The following is a 22,923-nucleotide window of genomic DNA, read 5'->3' on the forward strand; positions in this document are numbered from 1 at the left end:
GACCCTAACCCTCCCAGGGGGGTGTCTAATCCTAAATCCCCCCCAGGAGTCCCTAACATAACCCCCTCCCTGCGGCTGTCCGCACCCGCCGCCCGGCTTACCTTCGTTCGGTGTGCCAGGCGTCAGGATCCCAACGTAGGGATAATGATAGGCGGCAGGATTTTGACGCCTATTATTAGTCCCTTGGCGGGATATGAAAGTCGGGAAGCCGGCGGTCGGCATTTCGCCCGCCGGCTTCCTGACTACATGCATTTTAGACTGGTCTTAAAAATATCCGCATGTTTACACCATGTATTCTCCAATTCTTTTACTGTGTAAGCCCCAACCACAATGGTCAGTAGACAATTCCTCATACCACCCAACATTTGCGAGGGTCGCACGTAAATTTGGGGGCCTTGTCATACGTCACGCCCCCAATCTTAATCATACTGGGGGCCTCCTTCCACCGCTGCTCTGCAATTTCTTCCATAGCTGTATCCATAGATTTATCACTCCCTCTGTATCATACATGCCTACTTTCCCGGAAGTCGTGGGAGGCTCACGATTTTTCGGGTAACTCCCCGCACACCCCGTAGAGTAGGCACTTCTCCTGCATTCCTGCCCACTTCCTAGTGAAGTAGGCAGAATGGGGGAGAATTTCTAGAGCAAACGTGGATTCCCGTGTAGGGGGCGAGGCTTAATGACGCTATTCTGCAATAATCAAGTCATTTGGTCCCGCCCCTATTTAAATTTGCACCAAGGACACAGAGTGTGAGCGGGTGGGAATTTATGTGGAATAATCCACCAGGGTAATATATCTATGTAGAGAAAAGTGATTGGACACTGACAGGACATAGATAAACAATATTTTATTGACGTCAGTACTTTGTAGATCCACCACGTGCAGTGATTACTGCAGACACCCTTCTTGGCAAACTGTCTGTCCACAAGTTACTGGATAACAGCAGGGGGTATGTTTTGCCATTCCGCCTTACGTACACTGACCAACTGTGACACTGAAGAAGGTCGAGTCAGCCTAGAACGCACCCATCGTTCTAATTCGTCCCAGAGGTTCTCACTGGGGTTAAGATCTGGAGTCAGAGGTGGCCAGTACATCCAGGTTACCACATTTTCTGTATACTAGTCCAGCGTCACCCTGGAAACATGGCAGGTGGCATTGTCATCCTGATAAAAACATTCATTGCTTCTGTAGAACTGCCACAATGAACATCTTTATACTTCTCAGAGTTAATGTGACCATGCACGGACCCATGCTAAACCAGCTGCAATGCAGAGGTGTCCAATCACTTTTGTCTACATAGTGTACATTGTATATGAGAGATAATCTGGAAGAGCACACAGGGTCTTACCTTGCACCAACACTGGAATTTAGAAACCTGGAAATCCTCGGATACTGGAAATATTTAAAATAAGATTTACGTACAGGGAAAAAATATCAGCATCACTATAAATTTAAAAATATTTTATCTTCAAGTTAATATTAGATGCCACATTGCAACACTGAGTTCTATGTACTATACAGATGGTTCAGGATCTGCTCTGAATGCTGAAGTTTTATAATCAGTGGCTATGTAGCTAACCAACAGCGTCCAAATATCTGGAGACGGAACCAGTTACGCCTCCTCCGGCCCACCTCAGCCCAGCGCCGCAGGTAGGCTCCATTTGCTGGGCGCCCACTGATATTCTGTTACCAGCGGGCGCCCAGATCTTTCCCCACAACAACACTGGCAGGTGGAGGCTGGAGCTCACTCCAGAGCTCCGACTTCCAGCTCCTGAAGTGTGCACTATGGGCGAGATGTCATGAGGTCTCTCCCATAGTTCCGAGGAGCAGCCTGTTGAACGGCCGGGGATTCAGGTGCGGTTCTTATGGTAAGTATTGTGTTGGGGTTTTTTTGTGTATAAGTAGCATTACTACTGGGGGCATTACTATTGGTGTCACTACTACAGGGAGCATTACTATTGTGGGCACTACTACAGGGGGCATTATTATTGATGGCATTACTACTGGGGGCATTACTATTGTAGGCATTAATATTGGGGGCACTACTACAGGGGGCATTACAGCTAGGGGCATTATTATTTGGGAATTACTATTGGGGGTACTACTACAGAGAACATTACTACTGGGAGGCATTACTACTGGGGGCACTACTACATGGGGCACTGCATAGGGGGCACTGCATATGGGGCACTGTATAAGGGGCACTACCACTATGGACACTGCATAAGGGCCACTGCCACTACTGGGGGCACTGCATAAGGGGCACCACTACTGCGGGAACTGCATAAGGGGCACTACTACTGTCGGCATTATGTGTAGTAGGGGCACTACTACTGTGGGTATTGTGTATACGGGACATTACTTTGGGTTAAAAAGTTAAAATGCCCATTGGTCACAACTTAATGTACCTGCTGCTTACACACCGCTAATTTCTTCTCATGGACTCAAGGTCTAAGGATTACTATTGGGGCTAGGAAACCCATGTCAGGGCATTATCAAAGTGTCACTTAGGATTTTAGCGAGTATTAAGTGAAACAATAAAACATAACATATTCACTTATGTAACCATTGTGTAAACCATTGTGTCTGCCGGAGCAATGACAGATTTTCGGAATTATGCTGTAGAGTGAGAAAGTTACTAATCAGTGTTAGGGCACCTGGGCGCACTTACCAAACACAGGGACAGGGGTTGGGGGACAGGAGCAGTCTGTTTCTTTACAGTAGTATTCAGGTTATGGGCTATTGCTAGATATGTTATATATTCTCATATAGAAAAATCATTTATTAATTAGTGGGATAAAAGTATAGCTACAATATGGGGCCTGTTTATTTATTATCAGGTTTTAGACCCAATAATTAGAAAATGATTATTGCCAATAAGGAATGATGTACCGCATGCATGTATTTAAATGCACTCGCAGGAATCTGTCCTTGCTGATTGTAAAAGTAAAGTGATCACTAATGTGACCACTTTGCTTTCAGTTTTCGGGACGTTAGCTACCAGGGCCAAGCTCTGGAATGAATTGCTCGTTTCCGCATTATTTAAGGAGAAATTTGATTGATGAATAGAGTTCTAAGGAACCTATTCATCATCACTTAATTTTTACAAAAGTTGTAAAAATTAAGTTATTGGGCCATTCATTAAGGAGGTAAAGCAGCGGAATGGCCCGCTGTCCCCATACACTAGTAACACAGATATCTCCTACTTACCTTCCTCTGGCGGAATGGCCCGCTGTCCCCATACACTAGTATCACAGATATCTCCTACTTACCTTCCTTTGGCGGAATGGCCCGCTGTCCCCATATACTAGTATCACATATATCTCCTGCTTGCCGTCCTCTGCCGGAATGGCCCACTGTCCCCATATACTAGTATCACAGATATATCCTGCTTACCTTCCTCTGGCAGAATGGCCCGCTGTCCCCATACACTAGTAACACAGATATCTCCTACTTACCTTCCTCTGGCGGAATGGCCCGCTGTCCCATACACTAGTATCACAGATATCTCCTGCTTACCTTCCTTTGGCGGAATGGCCCGCTGTCCCCATATACTAGTATCACATATATCTCCTGCTTGCCGTCCTCTGCCGGAATGGCCCGCTGTCCCCATACACTAGTATCACAGATATCTCCTGCTTACCTTCCTTTGGCGGAATGGCCCGCTGTCCCCATACACTAGTATCACAGATATCTCCTGCTTACCTTCCTTTGGTGGAATGGCCCGCTGTCCCATACACTAGTATCACAGATATCTCCTGCTTAAATTCCTTTGGCGGAATGACCCGCTGTCCCCATACACTAGTATCACAGATATCTCCTGCTTATCTTCCTCTCGCGGAGTGGCCCGCTGTCCCATACACTAGTATCACAGATATCTCCTGCTTAAATTCCTTTGGCGGAATGGCCCGCTATCCCCATACACTAGTATCACAGATATCTCCTGCTTACCTTCCTCTGGCGGAATGGCCCGCTGTCCCCATACACTAGTATGGGGACAGAATTCATCAAGCACCATAAATACAATATTTTCAGAGCTTGATTGCTGGAGCATTCGCCATCTTCCGTATGGGAAGGAGTCCTGGGTCGTGAAAAGGGATCCTTTCGGATGTCGGAGCTCTTGTGTGCATGCGTGACCTGCTCCGAGAGGAGCAATGAAAGTGTTCGGGAAGACAGCTGATTTGATGAATTCCTCTGGCGCTCTCGTCGAGAAGAAACGTTAACTATCGAAGTCCGTTTGGACAATGATAATTAACATATTGAATAGACCAATTAGTGTTTATAATTATGTTGTGTTTTTTTCATTTTTGTTTATAATGAAATTGTCCGTGTTAAATTTAATTAAGTTCACAAATTTACTTACAGTAAGAATTGTTTTTTTTTTTTTTTTTCGTATCTACTTACTATCGGCCGGAAAATGAAGCCCAGGATCCTCTTCACCACGTCGGGCATCTTACAGAGTTGTGCGCATTCCCCCAGGTTGGGGTCTATGAAGTTGTTCTTACTAATAGAAATAATAAAGTGGCCCCATTTATTCACTACCCCTGAAATGCATGAGTATTCCGAACATTCCAGGAGAGTGGGCAACTTACGGACAAAGGTTTTTAGTTTCTCCTGCCTATACATACTATGCCAGGTTATCAGCCCCCGCCATCTTTATTAGTCCCCCTGCATTTCCTGATCACAGAGGTCATGGCATCAGAGACTGCCCCACAAACGCTGGCCAGGATTTTATTATGGATCCGTTAGAGTGCTGCCTCATGTGCACAGCACTCTAGAGCTTCAGCAGTCCCACAGCTGAACATTTAGGGCCTGATTCAGACCCACTCGCGAGCGGCTGTCCGCTCGCAAGTGGGTCGATGTTCTGGACTGAGCATGCGCACGACGGAGGGAGCTCCGTCGTGCGCATGCGCCAGACGCGACGAGCGAAGGAAAGTCCTTCGCTCGTTTTGTCTGATCAAAGGGGGCGTGCTGTCGATGTTGATTGACAGCACGCCCCCTTTGGTAGGCGTGCCGGGGGCGTGCCTCCCTGACGGGGGCGTTCCCACGGGAACGCCTCCCGTCAGAAGCCGGCCCACTGACATCACTAGTGATGTCAGTGGGAGTGATTTTGGCTCTGATAGAGCCAAAATCACTCCGGAACTTGCGGTTGAAAACCTCAACCGCAGGCTCCGGCTCGCAGTTTCGATGGTTGCGATGGTCACGACCATCGCGGCCATCAAAATGCACGCTCGTATAGCCTGTGGGTGGTAACCCACAGCTATACGAGCGTCCAGGAGGACGCTCCATTTTCATGGAGGCCGGCCCTCATTCAGAGCGTGTGCTCTGCTCAGAGCGTATGGCTCTGAATGAGGGCCTTAGTTCCCTGCTGACTATAGGCCGCATAGGGGAGCAAGGCCAGAAAGCATCACAGGTGGCCACATGGTGCCTGCAGACAGTTGAGGCCCCCCGTTGATAGTTACGCCGATTGTCATAAGATATTCTTTAAGAGCTCTGCTAGGGGGGAGATGCTGAGCAAGGATCCTTATGCACATCAACTCATCGTAACATAAAGGGATTCTCTCCCGCTTTCCTACGTGCCCTCCAGTCTGCTTACTGCAATGTTATCTATATATAACTAGAGAATTATCCTCATCCCTGTGCTCTGATCCATTGGAGATTCCATTCCACAGCTGGCAACATTCTCATATTATTGGCTCTGTCTGAGGTAAAAAAAACACCAAATAAATAAAAAATACTTAATTTCTATATATACTGTATATTGTTAGAGGTGTCCAGCATGGAATCTGGTATCCAGAACATTAGGTAAATCCAGAAAAAGTTCCTGTGACTGAGGGCAAATTATGTGATAATTAGGGATGCAATCGGGAAGCCGGCTGACATTAAACTGACAGCCGGCTCCCGACTGTCATATCCCGGTGAGGGTGAAATCCCCGGCGTCTAGATGTATACGCCGCTCATTTCCCCGATGCCGGGAGACCGGCGCCCGGCATCCCGATCGAAGGGATGCTGGGCGCCGCGAGCGGACAGCCGTGGGGGGGAAGGGTTAGGTTTAGTGCACCCGGGCGGGACAGGGTTAGGCACCCCCCCGTGAGGGTTAGGGTCAGGCTAGGGGGAGGGAGGGTTAGGCACCCCCCCGGGGGACTTAAGTTTAGGCAGCGGGGAAGGGCTGGTTAGGGTTAGGCACTTACGGGGGGATTAGGGTTAGGCATTTGGGGGGAGGTTAGGGTTAGGCACCCGTAAGGAGAGTTAGGGTTAGGGGGGTTAGGTTAGTCTATACCTACCTTACAACGATCAGGATTTCCAGCGCTGTCGGGCTCACGCTGCCGGGATGTGTTTCAGTGTCGTGCTGCCGCTGCCGGGAATTGAACCACCGGCCATGCGGGGGCGGTATTTCATACCGATTCCGATAATTATATGTACTGAATAACTTTTCCCTCATTCACTTGGGTCATATAGCTCCTCTCAGTGATTACAGATGGTGGAGGCCAATGGCCATGTCTCCATGTATGTCTCTCACTTCATTCTCCTAATGCTCCCCTTAGAGATTGTTTGTCATGGCTGTTTTTTGTGACTTTCCCTTCTTGCACTTGTGTAGCAGTGCTCCTCTCAGTGACTGTAGGAGGGTCACTGGCGGGCGTATCTATAATGGGTGCAGGCTATGCAGGGCACATGGGCCCCTGGCTCCCTTTATTCCGTTGTGTCGCAGTGCTCCTCACAGTGACTGTAGGAGGATGTGATCATTAGTCCTGTTTGGGTGTACAACATTCCCTTGTATAGCAGTGCTCCTCACAGTGACTGTAGGAGGATGTGATCATTAGTCCTGTCTGGGTGTACAACTTCCCCTCATTCCCTTGTGTAGCAGTGCTCCTCACAGTGACTGTATGAGGATGTGATCATTAGTCCTGTCTGGGTGTACAACATTCCCTTGTATAGCAGTGCTCCTCACAGTGACTGTAGGAAGATGTGATAATTGATCCTATCAAGGTGTATAACTTCCCCTTATTCCCTTGTGTAGCAGTGCTCCTCACAGTGACTGTAGGTGGATGTGATCATTAGTCATGTCTGGGTGTATAACTTCCCCTTATTCCCTTGTGTAGCAGTGCTCCTCACAGTGACTGTAGGAAGATGTGATCATTGGTCATGGCTGTGTTTATAACTTTCCCTTTATTCCCTTGTGTAGCAGTGCTCCTCACAGTGACTGTAGGTGGATGTGATCATTAGTCATGTCTGGGTGTACAACTTCCCCTTATTCCCTTGTATAGCAGTGCTCCTCACAGTGACTGTAGGAAGATGTGATAATTGATCCTGTCAAGGTGTATAACTTCCCCTTATTCCCTTGTGTAGCAGTGCTCCTCACAGTGACTGTAGGAGGATATGATCATTAGTCATGTCTGGGTGTATAACTTCCCCTTATTCCCTTGTGTAGCAGTGCTCCTCACAGTGACTGTAGGAAGATGTGATCATTAGTCATGTCTGGGTGTATAACTTCCCCTTATTCCCTTGTGTAGCAGTGCTCCTCACAGTGACTGTAGCTGGATGTGATCATTAGTCATATCTGGGTGTACAACTTCCTCTCATTCCCTTGTATAGCAGTGCTCCTCACAGTGACTGTAGGAAGATGTGATCATTAGTCCTGTCTGGGTGTATAACTTCCCCTCATTCCTTTGTAGAGCAGTGCTCCTCACAGTGACTGTAAGAAGATGTGATAATTGATCCTGTCAAGGTGTATGACTTCCCCTTATTCCCTTGTAGAGCAGTGCTCCTCACAGTAACTGTAGGAAGATGTGATAATTAATCCTGTCAAGGTGTATAACTTCCCCTTATTCCCTTGTGTAGCAGTGCTCCTCACAGTGACTGTAGGTGGATGTTATCATTAGTCATATCTGGGTGTACAACTTCCTCTCATTCCCTTGTATAGCAGTGCTCCTCACAGTGACTGTAGGTGGATGTGATCATTAGTCCTGTCTGGGTGTACAACTTCCCCTCATTCCCTTGTAGAGCAGTGCTCCTCACAGTACTGTAAGAAGATGTGATAATTGATCCTGGCAAGGTGTATGACTTCCCCTTATTCCCTTGTAGAGCAGTGCTCCTCACAGTGATTGTAGGAAGATGTGATCATTGGTCATGGCTGTGTTTATGACTTTCCTCTCATATTTTTATGTTTTCTCTTGGTTTTTCCATACTTTTGTCATATTATAATTATAAATATGACAAAACCCTTTTTATTTTTTCTGTTCTTTTTCACTTCAATATGAAAAGGGGGTCTATTTACTAAGCTTTGTTAGGAGATAAAGTGAACGGTACCTTACCACCGTTCACTTTGGCCCGTAACCAATTTGAGCCGAGCTACGGCCCGGACTTAACGCTGCCTTCGCCTGTTTTGTAGGCTTTAAAGTATCGCGCGCGTGCCCGCGTATCCCCGTATTCAATTTGAAAGTAGGCGAAAACAGGACCCGGCGATACTTGGATCGGCGTTAAAAAAACTGGAATTTTCGGGAAATAATCCTAGGACCCCCCCAAAAGATGTCAAGACATGGGGGATCACTATGGGTACACCCGTTTTTGGCTGCAAAAGAAAAATCGGGTTTTAAATAGCCGCTGCAGGTGTTTTTTTTCTTGACTTTGAAGAAGTGATGCAGAAGAGCACTTAGCTAATTTTTTTCGTTTTTAAAAATGGTCCCATCAAATTTGGGGTACATGAAAATGGGTACTAGCATATTTTTAAGTCCCAAAACGCATTTTTATAAATTCTGCAAAAATGCACCTGCCACGGCTATTTGAAACCCCGACTTCCTTCAGGAGTTAAAAATGGGGGTACCCATAGTGATCCCCCATGTCTACACATGTTTGGGCGATTCACACCACGTAGGAACTGTCAGTAGCCGGAGCCAATCAGCGGCCGCTCTACAGTCAGTGCAGCCGCTGATTGGCTCTCGGGAAGTGCCAGCTCCATGCATGTTCCGTCAGCTGGCATTCGGGAGCTATCAGTATGTGTGGCAACACACATACTGATAGCTGTTGTGTGGGTCGTGTAAACTCGTTTTTTTGTTTTGCTAAGTTCCTGGATTACTGCGGAGACCGGCGCCAGGATATAGGTGAGTATGAATTTTTCTTTGCAGACCCATTCATTGAGGACAATCTACTGGACAAGGGACAGACACATCTGGTATAGGTAAGTATGTGTGAATGGGTAGGTGTGTGTAATAAAGTTATACTGTCACGGTGTGTGTTTTGTCTTTTTTTAACTATTTTACAGTGAAGTTACAGGTGCCGCATGTCTGCTGGCACTTGTTGTTCCTCAAGTGCAAAATGGCAGGCATGCTGTCACTTGTAGTTCCACTGTAAAACACAATAGTTTTACATTATTTGCCCCCCCCCATTACATCCATACCCACCAAACCAGGGGTATGGGGAAGAACCCCAGGCTTCAGCGTAAGCCTGTGGTGCTCGGGAAGGGGGGACCCAGAGATCACCGGCTTGCGCTGACCGATTTGGGATGCTAATGCTTTGGACCTGGAGCCCCGGTGATTGGGTCTTCTGGCTGTGGCATTACACCCCAGTCGGTTGGGTCGGTCGCAGGTCTTAACTATAGGGGGATCCCCACGTTTTTTTTCCAACTATATTTAAAACCAGAACTGGTCCCTGCAGCCTTGGGTTGGTTTCTAAAATACGGTGGAACCATACACAATTTGTTCCCCATATTTTTAGAAACCACCACTGCCTGGCAAGCCTGGGGCTGGTTTGGCTTTTGGGGGGGAACCTTATGTAATTTTTTTTGTAAATTTTTACCCCGTTTTTTTACAGGTTAAACAAAAGGGGAATTTTCAGGAAATATTCTAGGGAACCCCCTAAAGATGTGGAGATATGGGGGATCACTATGGGTACCCCCATTTTTAACTCCTGAAGGAAGTCGGGGTTTCTAATAGCCGCAGCAGGTGCATAAATGCGGCTTTGAATAAGGTGATGCAGAAGAGCATTTAGAAGTTTTTTTAGGGCAAAACAACTATGCCCATCAAATTTGGGGTACTTGAAAATGGGGTTCAGCATATTTTAAACTTGCTAAAGTGACTTAAACAAATCGTGAAAAATCCACCTGGCGCAAACACCTGCAATCAAAAAACACATGGGGCATACTTGGGGACCCCCCCAGAGTCAAGTTCGCTAGTTTTTAAGTTTGTGCCCCAACTTTTTTTTTTTCGCCCCCTTTTACAAAGTAAATTTTTGGGGTGTCCTTAAGTTTTGTTTTGTGTTTTTTACACAGATTACCTTTGGGGGACTGACTGAAGGCTGCACGGCGTTTCTCGAAACGTTGCACCCCAAAACCACAATTCTGCACTTTTTACCGCCTGTCATTCATAGGCTATACTTTATCGCCTAGTCTTTGAAGTTGAATACGGGGTAAAACCAAAACAGGCGATAATGACGTCATCGTCAGTAAATTACTGCGGATCCGGACTTAACGCCTCAAATTGAATACGGCCCTTAATCTCCTAACAAAGCTTAGTAAATAGACCCCTATATAACACAGAGCAGCATTTTCATGTACCATACCCTGACAGTGATTGTTACCAGCCAATCAGTGCAGACACCACATAAATGTACTTCATACACAGTCTAACACATGGTCCCGGAATTAATGTTCGCATTTCACTTTTTCAGATAATTGCTGACTACAATACTTAAATACCTGGACATGGCTTAACTGTGTATAGTGTGCATGTTCTCTTCATGTTTGCATGGTTTTCTCCCACAGGCCACAAACATACTGAAAGGTTAATTGGATTCCTTCTAAATTAACACTAGTCTCCATGTGTGTATGTTAGGGAATTTAGGGGGAGATGTTTCAAGCCGCAGAGTGGGATAAAGTTACGCAACGCAACCGGTCAGCTCCTGTCATTTATCTAGTGCAGCATTTGAAATGTTAGATGCTGATTGGTTGCATTGGGCAATTACACCACTTTATCTACAGTGGTGCTTGGAAGTTTGTGAACGCTTCAATATTTTCTATATTTCTACTGAAATTTGGCCTAAAGCTACCTCAGATTTTCACACAAGTCCTAAAACTAGATAAAGACTAAAGCAAATGAGGCAAATAAATTAAACATGCTAATTTTTAAATTTTTTTGAGGACAATGATCCAATATCACAGTTGCAAAAGTATGTGAACCTTTAGGCTTAGCAGACAGGGCCGCCTTCAGATATCATGGGGCCTGGGACAGGCCAGATAGGCAGAGCCCCCCATCCCCCTTTATACAGAGCCTCACCCTTCCCCGAGTAATCTCCCTCCCTCCGCACAACGAGGGCCCCGGGGCCTTCCCACCCACTACTTTTTCCCTGTTAAATTTACATTTACTGACAGGCGCCACCTGCGCCCAGTACTATATCCTCTCCCTACCTCTCCGACCGCCCGCTGCTGTTGCGGTGTTTATGGATGCTCCCGTCTGCTCGATTGTGTTATTGGTTAGCAGCACAGAGCAGGCTGGGAGCATCCACTCTGCCTGCCTCCAACAGCCAGCCACATACATAGCAGCAGCGACGGGCGTTTGGAAAGATAGTGAGAGGGTATATTGTAGTAGTGGGCACGGGCGGCCGCGGACCACCTGCCGAGCCTGTCAGTGAACGTAAGTTTAGCAGGGTGGAAATAGTGGACAGGCGGTAGGAGGAGCGGTCGGGCCCCCAGAGTATCCGGGCCCGGGACTCCAGGCCCGGCCGTCCCCCTTGATGGCAGCCCTGTTAGCAGATACTGTATTTTGAAGGTGAAATTAGAGTCAGGTATTTTCAATCTATTGGATGGCAATCAGGTGTGAGTGGACAACTTGTCTTTTTAAAAGAACAGGGATCTATCAAAATCTGATGATCACAACACATGTTTGTGGAAGTGTATCAGGCCATGAACATAGGAGATTTCTAAGGACCTCAGAAGAAGAGTTGTTGATGTTCATCAGGCTGGAAAATGTTACAAAACTATCTCTAAAGATTTTGGACTCCATCAGTCAACAGTCAGACAGATTGTGTACAAATGGAGAAAATTCCAGATCATTATTACCCTCCCCAGGAGTGGTCGGCCAAAAAAGATCACACCAAGAGCAAAGCCTCAAATAGTTTGCAAGGTCACAAAGGAACCCATTGTAACCTCTAAACAACTGAAGGCCTTTCTCACTATGGGCTAATGTCAATGTTCATGAGTCCACCATCAGGACGACACTGAACAACAATGGTATGCTTGGCTGAAAAAGCATGAAAAAGCAAAAAAAATGAACATTGCTGCCCATCTGCAATTTGCTAAAGATCACCTGGACAAGCCTGAAAACTATAGGAACAATGTTTTGTGGACAGATGAGTCCAAAATAGAGCTTTTTGGTTTAAATGAGAAGCATTATGTTTGGAGAAAGGAGAACACTGCATTCCAGCATAAAAACCTCATACCATCTGTGAAACACGGTGGTGGTGGTGGTGGTGGTATCATGGTTTGGGCCTGTTTTGCTGCATCTGGCCCAGGACGACTTGTCATCATTGATGAGACAATGTATTCTGAATTATACCAGAATATTCTAAGGAAAATGTCAGGACATCTGTCCATGAGCTGCGTCTCAATAGAACGTGGGTCATGCAGCAAGACAACGACCCAAAGAACACAAGTAATTTCACCAAAAAATGGTTAAAGAAGAATACATTTTAAGTTTTGGAATGGTCAAGTCAAAATCCTGACCTTAATCCAATCGAAACGTTGTGGAAAGACCTGAAGCGAACAGTTCATGGGAGGAAACCCACCAACATAACAGAGTTGAAGCTATTTTGTACGGGGAAATGGGGTAAAATTCCTCCAAACCGATGTTCAGGACTAATCATCAAGTATCGGAAACATTTAGAAGCAGTTATTGCTGCACAAGGGGGGTCACACCAGATACTGAAAGCAAAGGTTCACATACTGTTGGCACTTACAGATATGTGATATTGGATAATGTTCCTCAATGAACAAATGAGCACGTCTATTTTTTTTTCTCATTTGTTTGATTTGCTTCTCTTTCTCTACTTTTAGGACTCGTGTGAAAATCTGAGGTAGTTTTAGGCCAAATTTCAGCATAAATATAGAAAATTCTGAAGGGTTCACAAACTTTCAAACACCACTGTATCTCCAAGGCTTGGTACATCCCCCTTTAGACTGTAAGCTACAACAGGGCAGGGACTGATATGAAACCCAAATATTCTCTGTACAGTGCTGAGTAAATTGGTGGTGTTATATAAATAAATGATTATTCTTCCAGGGTGCTATGTTTAAATGTATTTACCCCTCACCCTAATATCCAGCTTTCACTACTTGTACTCAGCACATGCCACTTACAACTTATCTGCTACGGTTTTCCCTTTGTCTCCAAGAACCGCCTTCCAGAGCAGCTCATATGCATAACCCACTCGTGGAGGCCTGAACAAGATGAGCTGAAAAGAAAAATTTAATTTTAATAATTTTATATAATCTAAAATTGGTGAAATATAAGTAATGTAAGCAGTAAATGTAGAAGTGAAGAGGAAATTGTTGTTGGAATACTACAACAATTCTAGTCTTAACATTGCTTAAGTAGTTACACTGGAGGTACTGCAGGTGGTGCTGTTACCAACATGTTACTAGATGGTCTTTCAGTCTAGTGCAAATCGACTCCATGTTAGTTGCTAGTTATGCTGTGTCTGTATGGTGAGAAACCAGCACTGTTCATACTACAGTTTTGCTTCATAAACCTTCTATGTTTGTTTGATGACTGATCAAAGAAGCAAGGTTATAGGACCAGGCACCATGTATCCCAGTCACCATACCTGGCACGAGAATACTGCAAAGGGCATGTGGGATGCACTGCAGAAGCTGCATGAATGATCCAGTTTAAACAGAAAATTATTCCTAAAAAAACTTTACCAAATGAGACTTGGCAAAGCAAAGGACACTCAGAAGCATGTAAATGCAATACAGGAGACAGTCTATAGGTGAGGATAGAAAGTGCAATAATGTAGTACAGGTTGAGTCTCCCATATCCAAATATTCTGAAATACGGAATATTACGAAATATGGAATTTGTTTTGCATGACTGAGATATTGAAACCTATACTTTTTGATGGTTCAATGTACACAAAGTATGTTTAAGGCGCAAAATTATTAAAAATATTGTATAAAATTTCCTTCAGGCTTTGTGTATAAGGTATATATAAAACATAAATTAATTTTACATATGTACACAAACTTTGAGTCACAAAATTATTGAAAATATTGTATAAAATTACCTGCAGGCTGTGTGTATAAGGTGTATATAAAACATAAATGCAGTCTGTTTAGATTTGGGTCCCATTCCCAAGATATTTCATTATGGTATGCAATTATTCCAAAATACGGAATATTCTAGTAAGGACATTTATGTGCTTACCTGTTAAATCCTTTTCTTCAATTCCATAGGACACAGGCTTTACGCTTGGTATAGGTTGGTGAGTAGGAGTCTAGGCACCAAATAGTTAAAACTCTTTACCCATGAGCCCCTGCTCCCTCACCCCCATGACCCTCTCCCAGCCACAGGCAACTAAGTTAAGTTAACATGCCTAAAGCAAGAAGGAGGAGAAGGAAGAACGAGTCACATACAGGTCCAAAAACAAAGCAGATGCGGACAGGAGAAGCAGAGCAGTCCCACATAAATCTCCTTTTCTTCTTTCTCCATAGGGGACACAGGCTTTATCCTGGGATGTCCCAAAGCTAATCTCCTAAGGGAGGGAACGCTCCTGAGCTGCGCTGAGAACTCTTCTCACAAAAGTACCAACAGAAGAGGCGAAGGTATCAAAGGAATAGAACTTCACAAAGGTATGGGCAGAGGACCACTTGACAGCTTTACAAAGTTGCTTCGCAGAGGCGCCATGTCGAACTGCCCCCAAAAAATAAATAATATATATATATATATATATATATATATATATATATAGTAAATACTGCTAGTGCATGCATGATAATGTACCAGATTAAGAACAGCTATGCATTATAGAAAATACATCATAGTCCTGTGAATTATAACATATGTATAATGTATAATTCAAGTGCACAGCTTGGAACCTGATCCCTAGAGGAGAGATTGGCCCCCAGGCAGTAGGGCCCACCAGGGGTTTTCTCTGTACCTCTGTGGGCCAGTCTGAACCTTGACATGTACCAGAAAGGGCCCCATCTGCGTGCTCCTCTCACCTTGTGTCCAGCATCCTCTAGAAGATGTTTGGTTTCTAGAAGAACTCGTCTCATACTGGGGTTCGCCTGGAAATATCCGTCCTCTTCATAATATCCAATTCGGAGAGGTTTGGTAGAGGAGTAAATCTATAGAACAAAGATCAGCGAGATGAGGGTGTGTCGTAGTGCTGGTCACTAAGTGAATTATAAGTTCTGTACTAAGCTCCCAAAACATATACCCCGTTTTCTGCTGTAAACATGATATTATTATGGTTTTCTGTGGAAATCAGTATAAATCTCACTCCTCCCATGGGAACATCAGAGTTAGGGAGTCCTTCCCCTATCCCCATACACTCCTCACCTATTATATATGTGTGTGTGTCTCATTACCTCCTCATTGAAATGAAGGGGTGGCAAATTTGGGTCCAGGCAAAAAAACTCATCACACCATAGAGCCCTCATGGAAAGTACCAGAGCGTCCACATCTCTCGCCATAGGTCCTGTGCATAGTGACACTGAAATAATAGATACATAATAAATGTTCACCCTTCTTACACTCCATCGCAGTCTGGGCAATAGGAGATACCAAAAAAAAATGTCCAACCCCAATATAATGTATTACTATCTGTGCAACAGACATGCAACAAATGCGTACCTCTTATATCCTATTAGTATCATAGAAATAACATACATGCAACACATGTATACAGTACCTGTTACATCCTATTACTGTCATAGATATAACACACACATTGTACAAATATGCACCCTCTCTTACACGTTTTTAATGTCACCATTGACTCCCATTAAAAGTGTACCCCTCTTGTACCCTATTACCCTCACTGAAGTAACAGACATATAATACTCTGTGCTGTGTACCGGTATCTCAGTTTACAGCACAAAGGAGCAGCTGACTGGGGTCACAGAGCATGAGCCCAGCGATCAGCTGACAGGAGTCCCGAAGGAGCTCACTGATCACCAGCCCCTGGTGCAGGTGAGTGTTATTTATTTATTTTTCTATGTAATCAGCCTGTGGTCTATCAGACACACATGGCTGATTACAGAAGCCTGCTCCGGGCCCTGCTTTTCCTGTCAGCAGGCAGGGAAGGCTGAGCTGGAGATGGGGAAACAGGGAAAAAGCCTGCATAACGCCATCTCTAAATAGCGTTATTATAGCAGGACTCCATCCCCTGCATCTTTTCACAATTTCTTTTAGTAATCTGAAACAGATCACATTTTCCCTTCCAGATATGGGAAAGGCGATATGCCTACTAAAACAGTGCAAATTTAAGGGCTGTGGAGTAGTTTTTATGAAAACTGCTCCAAAAGCTCTTTAATACATTTAAGTTATACTAAAATAATGTAAAAAGGGTGTGAAAAAAACAGTTTTCACATTATTTTAGTAAAAAATAATATGGATAAATATGCCAGTTAATAACAGAATCAACCAACCCCTAAACCCCAAAGTGGAGTGTAATGCTGGGCATACACCGTCAGATAAAATGTCTGTCAGTGTATGGCTCACAATATCTGCTTTCCTCTCCTGGGGAGGAAATATTTCCCCGTTCCTCCGCTGAGAAGGAACGGGAAATATTGAGTGGTCGGCCGCGGCCAGGGCCGGTGCAAGGTTTCAGGGCGCCCTAGGCAAAGGTTCACAATGCAGCCCCTGTTTTCCCCCAAACCTAATAATATTCACATGACCCGAATTAAAGGGATGATTCCCCCTGCAGTGCCCCCAGTAGAAAGTGCCCCTGTAGTTCCCCCAGTTGTAAAGCCCTTGTAGTGCCCCCAGTAGTAATGCTCCCTGCAGTGCCCCCAGTAGTAATGTCCTTGTAGTGCCCCCAGTAGTAATGCTCCCTGCAGTGCCACCAGTAGTAATGCCCCTTGAAGTGCCCCCAGTAGTAAGGGCCCCTGTAGTGCTCCCAATAGTGCCCCCATATGATGCCCCCAGTAGTAAGGCCCCTGTAGTGCCCCCAATAGTAAGGCCCCTGTAGTGCCCCCATATGATGCCCCCAGTAGTAAGCCCGCTGTAGTGCCCCCATATGATGCCCCCAGTAGTGCCCCCTGTAGTAAGACAGCACCCCTCCCCCCCTTACCTTAAACTCCATACCGGTGCCTGCTGCCGTCCGTCCCCGGTGCCCGCTCTTCGGAAGTATGTGAGTAACGTCATCATGATGTCACTCCCATATTGCACTGCGGGACCCGGAAGCCAGACCTCAGGAGTGAGCTCCGTCCTCCGGCTGGCGCCAGGGGGGGGGTGAAGAGAGGAGCCAGGTGCCCGCTGGTAAAACAATCTCAGCGGGCGCCCAGCAAATGGAGGGTGCAAGGCGGACTCAGAAGCGCCCTCCAGTGGACGGCGCCCCTAGGCAGCTGCCTAAGCTTGCCTAGTGGAAGAGCCGGCCCTGGCCGCAGCAGTGCATGTTGGAAGATTTATTGGTCACAATACTCTATGCAATTATCGGCCTATTCCACCGATAATCTACATATTGGGCTCATAATTGCATAATTTATGCCCGCCATAACATACAATATTAAATTAAACCAACCAGATACAATTTCTAACATCTATTCATCCACAAATAATATCCAAATTTTACCTGCAGTCATTCCATCAATGCACGCACGGACTCCACGAAGGCTGCAAAATGAAATATTATATATTATATAGGGATAACAATTATTATTTAACTTTAAATCCTGACTACATGTCTTTAGTGCATATTGATGTTATTTCATCTACCATGATTGAATATTGTGCTAGAAATTAATATAATCCCATCCATCTTGACCAAATATTGTTCTAGAAACTGATATTACCGTACCTACAATTCTCTGACCATGCATTCTGCTAGAAATTCATATTCTCATATACTGTACGAATCGGTCCAGTTGTAAATAGTTTATGCACCATTATTTGTGCTGGGTTACCTGGGGAATTGGGTCTAACGGGAACCTTGGAATTCACTAGGAATCCCCTGCAAAAGAAGTGATGGACATTAGCCCAGGGAACTCTGCTCATGGCTGCTACTGATGAAGAGGAGGAGGATCAGAAACTGGTGAGGGGCTGGCAGCACTTTGTCATAGTCCATATAGATTCGCCCATTTCTACCCACTGTACATTCTTGGGAATTGCCCCAGGATCTGCTCAACGATTTCAGTTTGTGGATTGTGTACTTAAAAAAAAAAGTTGCTACCTACAGCATAAAATTAAATGTTTTGTTTTGGAATATATTGGTCAAGAATGATTCACTACAGTTTGTGGGCCGCACCATAAGACCATTGCACACCCGTTTTATGCTACATAGAAGAATTTTCAATAAATATCCAGACAAATTACATTATATCAGAATGGTTCTCTAAAAAATGCTTCCATCAAAGGAATTGAGGGCATGATTCACTACCTTAAGCAATTACATATGCAATAGCAATTACGCACGCAGTTCAACTACGATAGTATGCTAATACATTGCGATCGCCATGCCCTCGCAGCACTTCCCAAGGAGGCCCACTATACTCAGCACACATCCGTAATGTTTTGCAAGCCTGCAAAACCATCGGTACAATCGAGTACCATCGCAGCCTCGCGCACATTAGAAATTGCTAACAATGCACACTATGAGATCTCAGACTGCGTAAGCCATCGCAGTGGATAATTTATGCACGCCCCAGCAACGGCGTTCAAATGCACTGGCACACCACCGTTCGCCTCCCCACAGTCCCGATAATAATTGGCCGATTGGGTGCATAATCGCAGTTGCGTAAGGTAGTGAATCAGCCCCCGGGAACATTAAAGTGACCAATAGGGGAGGAGATCGCTGTAGCCTTTTCTGTAAGAGAGAAGCCTATTGGATTTTTTGGCTACAGATCCTCACCCGTTTGGGACTGAATGACACTATAGAATTAAACAATCTCTAGGAATTTTAATTACTAGGATATTGCTTGATGTCTGGAATTAATTTTATGTTTTTGTTGAATTTTCTTCTCTCGACTACTAATTATATATATATCGCTGAACATCAAAACAAATTGTATTTTCATTGAACACTAAAACATATCTTCTCCACTATTTTATTAATGACCAGCCCCATGGAATGGGCAGGTTCTCCATCTGAATATGAGTATGCGAGCAGTCAGGGGCGTTTCTAGAGAGGAGGGGGCCCGTGTGCAGTCTCCGACACGGGCCCTCTCCTCTCTCTCCGGTGAGTTGTGCGCGGCCAGCGCCGAAGTTATAGACTCTGGGCACTAGGGTGTGCCCAGAGTCTATAGAGTTTGCACAGGTCACCAGGAAAATGGGTGTGCAGTGCGGGGCCCCCCTGGACCCAGGGGCCCGTGTACCCCGCACACCCTGCACCCATTGTAGATACGCCCCTGCGAGCGGTTCAGCGTCTTTGCACTTAACCCCATGCAACGACACTCCCAGACAGGCCCGGCATGGATGGTGGACTCGAGTTCATTCCTGAGTGGGTGGTGAGCAGTATTGCCGATGGAAATTTTGCATTGAATCATGTGGTAACCAGCCTACACTGTCCTATACTTGGTACCAGTACACCTGTAACTGAGGGTCCTTTTAATGTTTTTATGCAATTAAAACATTTATGCACTATGGAGCGCCCCCTATCTTTCTTTTTAATTTAGTGATATATATTTATATATTAACAAGTATATTGGCCCCGGCATATGCTATCACCTCCCCAGCTTTACTCCACCCTGCCCCAGCAGTGTTGTAGCTGCTCGTACTGTTCTCACCCGCCTCCCTCTGATACTAGGCAGGGGAATAGCGAGGGTGGTTCCAGTGGAGCATGAGCTCTGGGCGCCAAAATGGACAGAGGGCGCCATCCAGGTTTCCCGGAATTCATGGGGCGCTGCACAGTATGACGGCCGCCTGTTAGTTTTATCTCGGTTAGTTTGCTCTACATCCTAAATAAGTTACGGATTGGAGATCCGTTTCTACATTTTATGCTCCCTCAAGCTGCCCAGATTGTCCCCCTCCGCCCCCCCCCTCCTCTGTGATCATCTTCTATCACCTCTCCTTTACTGTCAGATTCATAACATTCACTTCTCACCTCTTTAATTCCCTCCCCTATCTACCATGGGATCGGCTCTTTGCCCCTCCCCTCTCCGTTCTTATTGGCTTCTGTCACCACCCCTCTCCTTTTCTTATTGGCAGGTATGAGTTTTAAAAAAAGTCACTGCTTTGCTATGTAAAGTAATGAGGTGTTCCTAGGCATGACCACAAAGTGTTATTTGAAAGATCTTTTAAAAGATACTGTATTAGGAGACCTGGAATAATAGTGGTAGACAGAACATGGTTAGCTGTACTCACATTAATATAGGTGCAATGTATATTTGTGAAGTAGGAACATAGCTAAGAAGGGAGCTTCCCATAGGTGATCAGAATATATAATACTATCTCCTCTATTGACTAATAACAATGATGCAAATATGATAAAAGCTAGATCCTAGGTGCTATACATAAATAAAGCAGTGCCAAATGAGCTACCCCTTAATGTCAGACAGTGCATTACCGAAGCATTCTATTCCCCCAATGGGACCTCAGCGCCCGATGTGATACTGCCACTTGTTGCTGTTTTTATCTTCACTTCAGTATTCCCCTGCAGGCTGGCCATACCCCACTGGCACAGTTGAGTACAGGGAGGGGGCACTACGTCATGCACTTTCTCCGGGCGTCATGGTTCCACACTACTCCTCTGATACTAGGTACCCCGTTCCCGGGGTCTGGTCCTCCTTTGCTACGTCTGTTCCTTCGCCCTAGCAATGGGAGCGGTTAGGGCTCACACATCGGCATACACTCCGTGTGCATTGAGGAGACGGGACAGACCGTAGGAAATTATTATAGCAATATATACAGGAGGAATAGGGCTCACCTCTGTCTGCTTGAAGTTGGCTTAAATCCAGCAATTCCACAAACACTGGACGGGAGGTGAATGCTGCCAGCAAGGTCACTTCCAATACTAAGAATTGAACCTCCACCACCAATCAATGCCCCCTCCCCACCGGAAGATCCTGATACCCCCTTGGCTCTGTTATGGGGGTTTAGTGTGTGTCCGTATATTGGGTTACTGGTTTCACAGCTACAGTAGGAGAAAGCGGTAGAGAGTATTATGTAATAGTACATAGCATTGGAATAAATTCCTAATACAGAAAATGTATATAATGGATGCGTGATTAGAATATTCAGCAAAGGGTGGAAATTATATATTATGTGCATATAAGAGTTTCATATAACAAGAGTAGATTTTACAGTCCAGTGTTCTCCATGTGCAGACTGTTGGTAAAGAGTTGTGTATGCATTACCTTACCCATGATCCTCTGCCAGTAGTGGATGGACATGTATAAATCCTGTTTAAATCCCCTTTAACTGGGTACACACTAGATGATATTGTGGATCGGACTATATATCGTCCACATCGGGCAGTGTGCATCCACTATGTCACTGACGATGCTGGCTCCTGGGCATCGTCAGCGTAGTCACCCATCGGACCTGCATGCAGGTCCAACAGGGAATATCGTCAGCTGGGGGCCATGCTGCCGAATGGCCCCCGAAGTCACTCCCGGCATACTCACTTGCCGATGTCAGAACTGCCACCTGGATCCGCCTTACTTGACATCGGCTGGGTACTCATCGTTAAGTGTGTAGCCAGCATAAGACTGTTCACTGCTTAGTGGACTGTGCCCCATAGTAAGGGTGACTGTTAGCTGCACTCCAGGGCAAGGAACAATAAATGATCTTTCCAATCCCATGGGATCTATGTGTAAAGAGTGTGAGATAATAGAAGTGCAATGAATTGAGTTTAAGTAGTTTAAAATCCAACCGCAACCAAACTACTAAGAAGTCTATATCAGTATGATCAGTGCCTCAATGGAGTTCAAGCCCAACAGGATAGTTCTGACCTTGTCTGACAGGATGGACGAGGAGATGAGGACTAATAGTACAGATACAGGACCCGAATATAAGTCACACTCAGGTCCGAATGCGGCCACATTCAGAATATTGACTGTGTATGGGCAGTCAGCTACTTATCAGGCTTATAGAGAGAGAGCAGCGGATACGAGATACAATAAGCGGAGTTTCAAGTGGGAGATGAGCTGAGCTAGACACATGTGGAACTACAGCAGTGTTTCCCATCCTCAGTCCTCAGAGTTCCCTAACAGTACGTTGTTCAGACTAGAAGATCTGGAAAACATGCACTGTTGATGGTCCCCGAGGAATGAAGTTGGGAAACTTGAACTATAGAGATACTGGGGCTTATGTAGATTTGGACACATTTTGTGCAGTTTGCATGGGATGAGTCTGAGCCACGTGGAACACTGAATAGGCAGCTAGGTACACTGCCATCGAGCACCCACATCACATAGACCTGTGGATAGGAACTACCAGCAGAAACAGCAGATACTTCTTGAATTTACCATAAAAGAGTCTGAGGAACATTTGTCTTGGCAAACACAATGGCTCCTTGTTTCTTAAAAACCTTTACCAGGACTTTGTCCTCTTCCTCCACCTCTTCGAGGTACTGCACAAGGCCGCAAGTGGAAGGATGGCCCTGAAAATCCAACAAAGGTGCTGTTAAAAGGGCGTCCGTGCTTCACAGGTGAGTCAGTTTGAGCCTTTTATTAAGGGTTCTATTCATTATCACTTATATCTACAAAAGTAGGTGAAAATTGACATTTTCACCTGCTTTTGTAGAAAATAAGTTTTCAGGCCATCCATCAAAAA

The 22,923-nt window shown here is 45.3% G+C and overlaps 1 protein-coding gene across 1 annotated transcript in view; it reads right to left on the bottom strand.

Moving 5' to 3' along the window:
• The window catches only part of LOC148474665 (fatty-acid amide hydrolase 1-like), a gene marked incomplete at its 5' end in the record, with an annotated part of 43,199 nt that overhangs the window by 15,867 nt on the left and 4,409 nt on the right, over positions 1-22,923 (bottom strand). Inside the window, 8 exons of the mRNA XM_088458285.1 lie at positions 1,350-1,393; positions 4,406-4,505; positions 13,347-13,441; positions 15,210-15,335; positions 15,579-15,703; positions 17,786-17,826; positions 21,074-21,280; positions 22,617-22,750. Coding sequence (XP_088314411.1) covers positions 1,350-1,393; positions 4,406-4,505; positions 13,347-13,441; positions 15,210-15,335; positions 15,579-15,703; positions 17,786-17,826; positions 21,074-21,280; positions 22,617-22,750 — 872 coding nt within the window. The remainder of the gene's footprint in view (positions 1-1,349; positions 1,394-4,405; positions 4,506-13,346; positions 13,442-15,209; positions 15,336-15,578; positions 15,704-17,785; positions 17,827-21,073; positions 21,281-22,616; positions 22,751-22,923) is intronic.

Source organism: Taudactylus pleione, unplaced genomic scaffold (assembly GCF_031769625.1).
Source record: "Taudactylus pleione unplaced genomic scaffold, aTauple2 ptg000824l, whole genome shotgun sequence".
Lineage (NCBI taxonomy): Eukaryota > Metazoa > Chordata > Amphibia > Anura > Myobatrachidae > Taudactylus > Taudactylus pleione.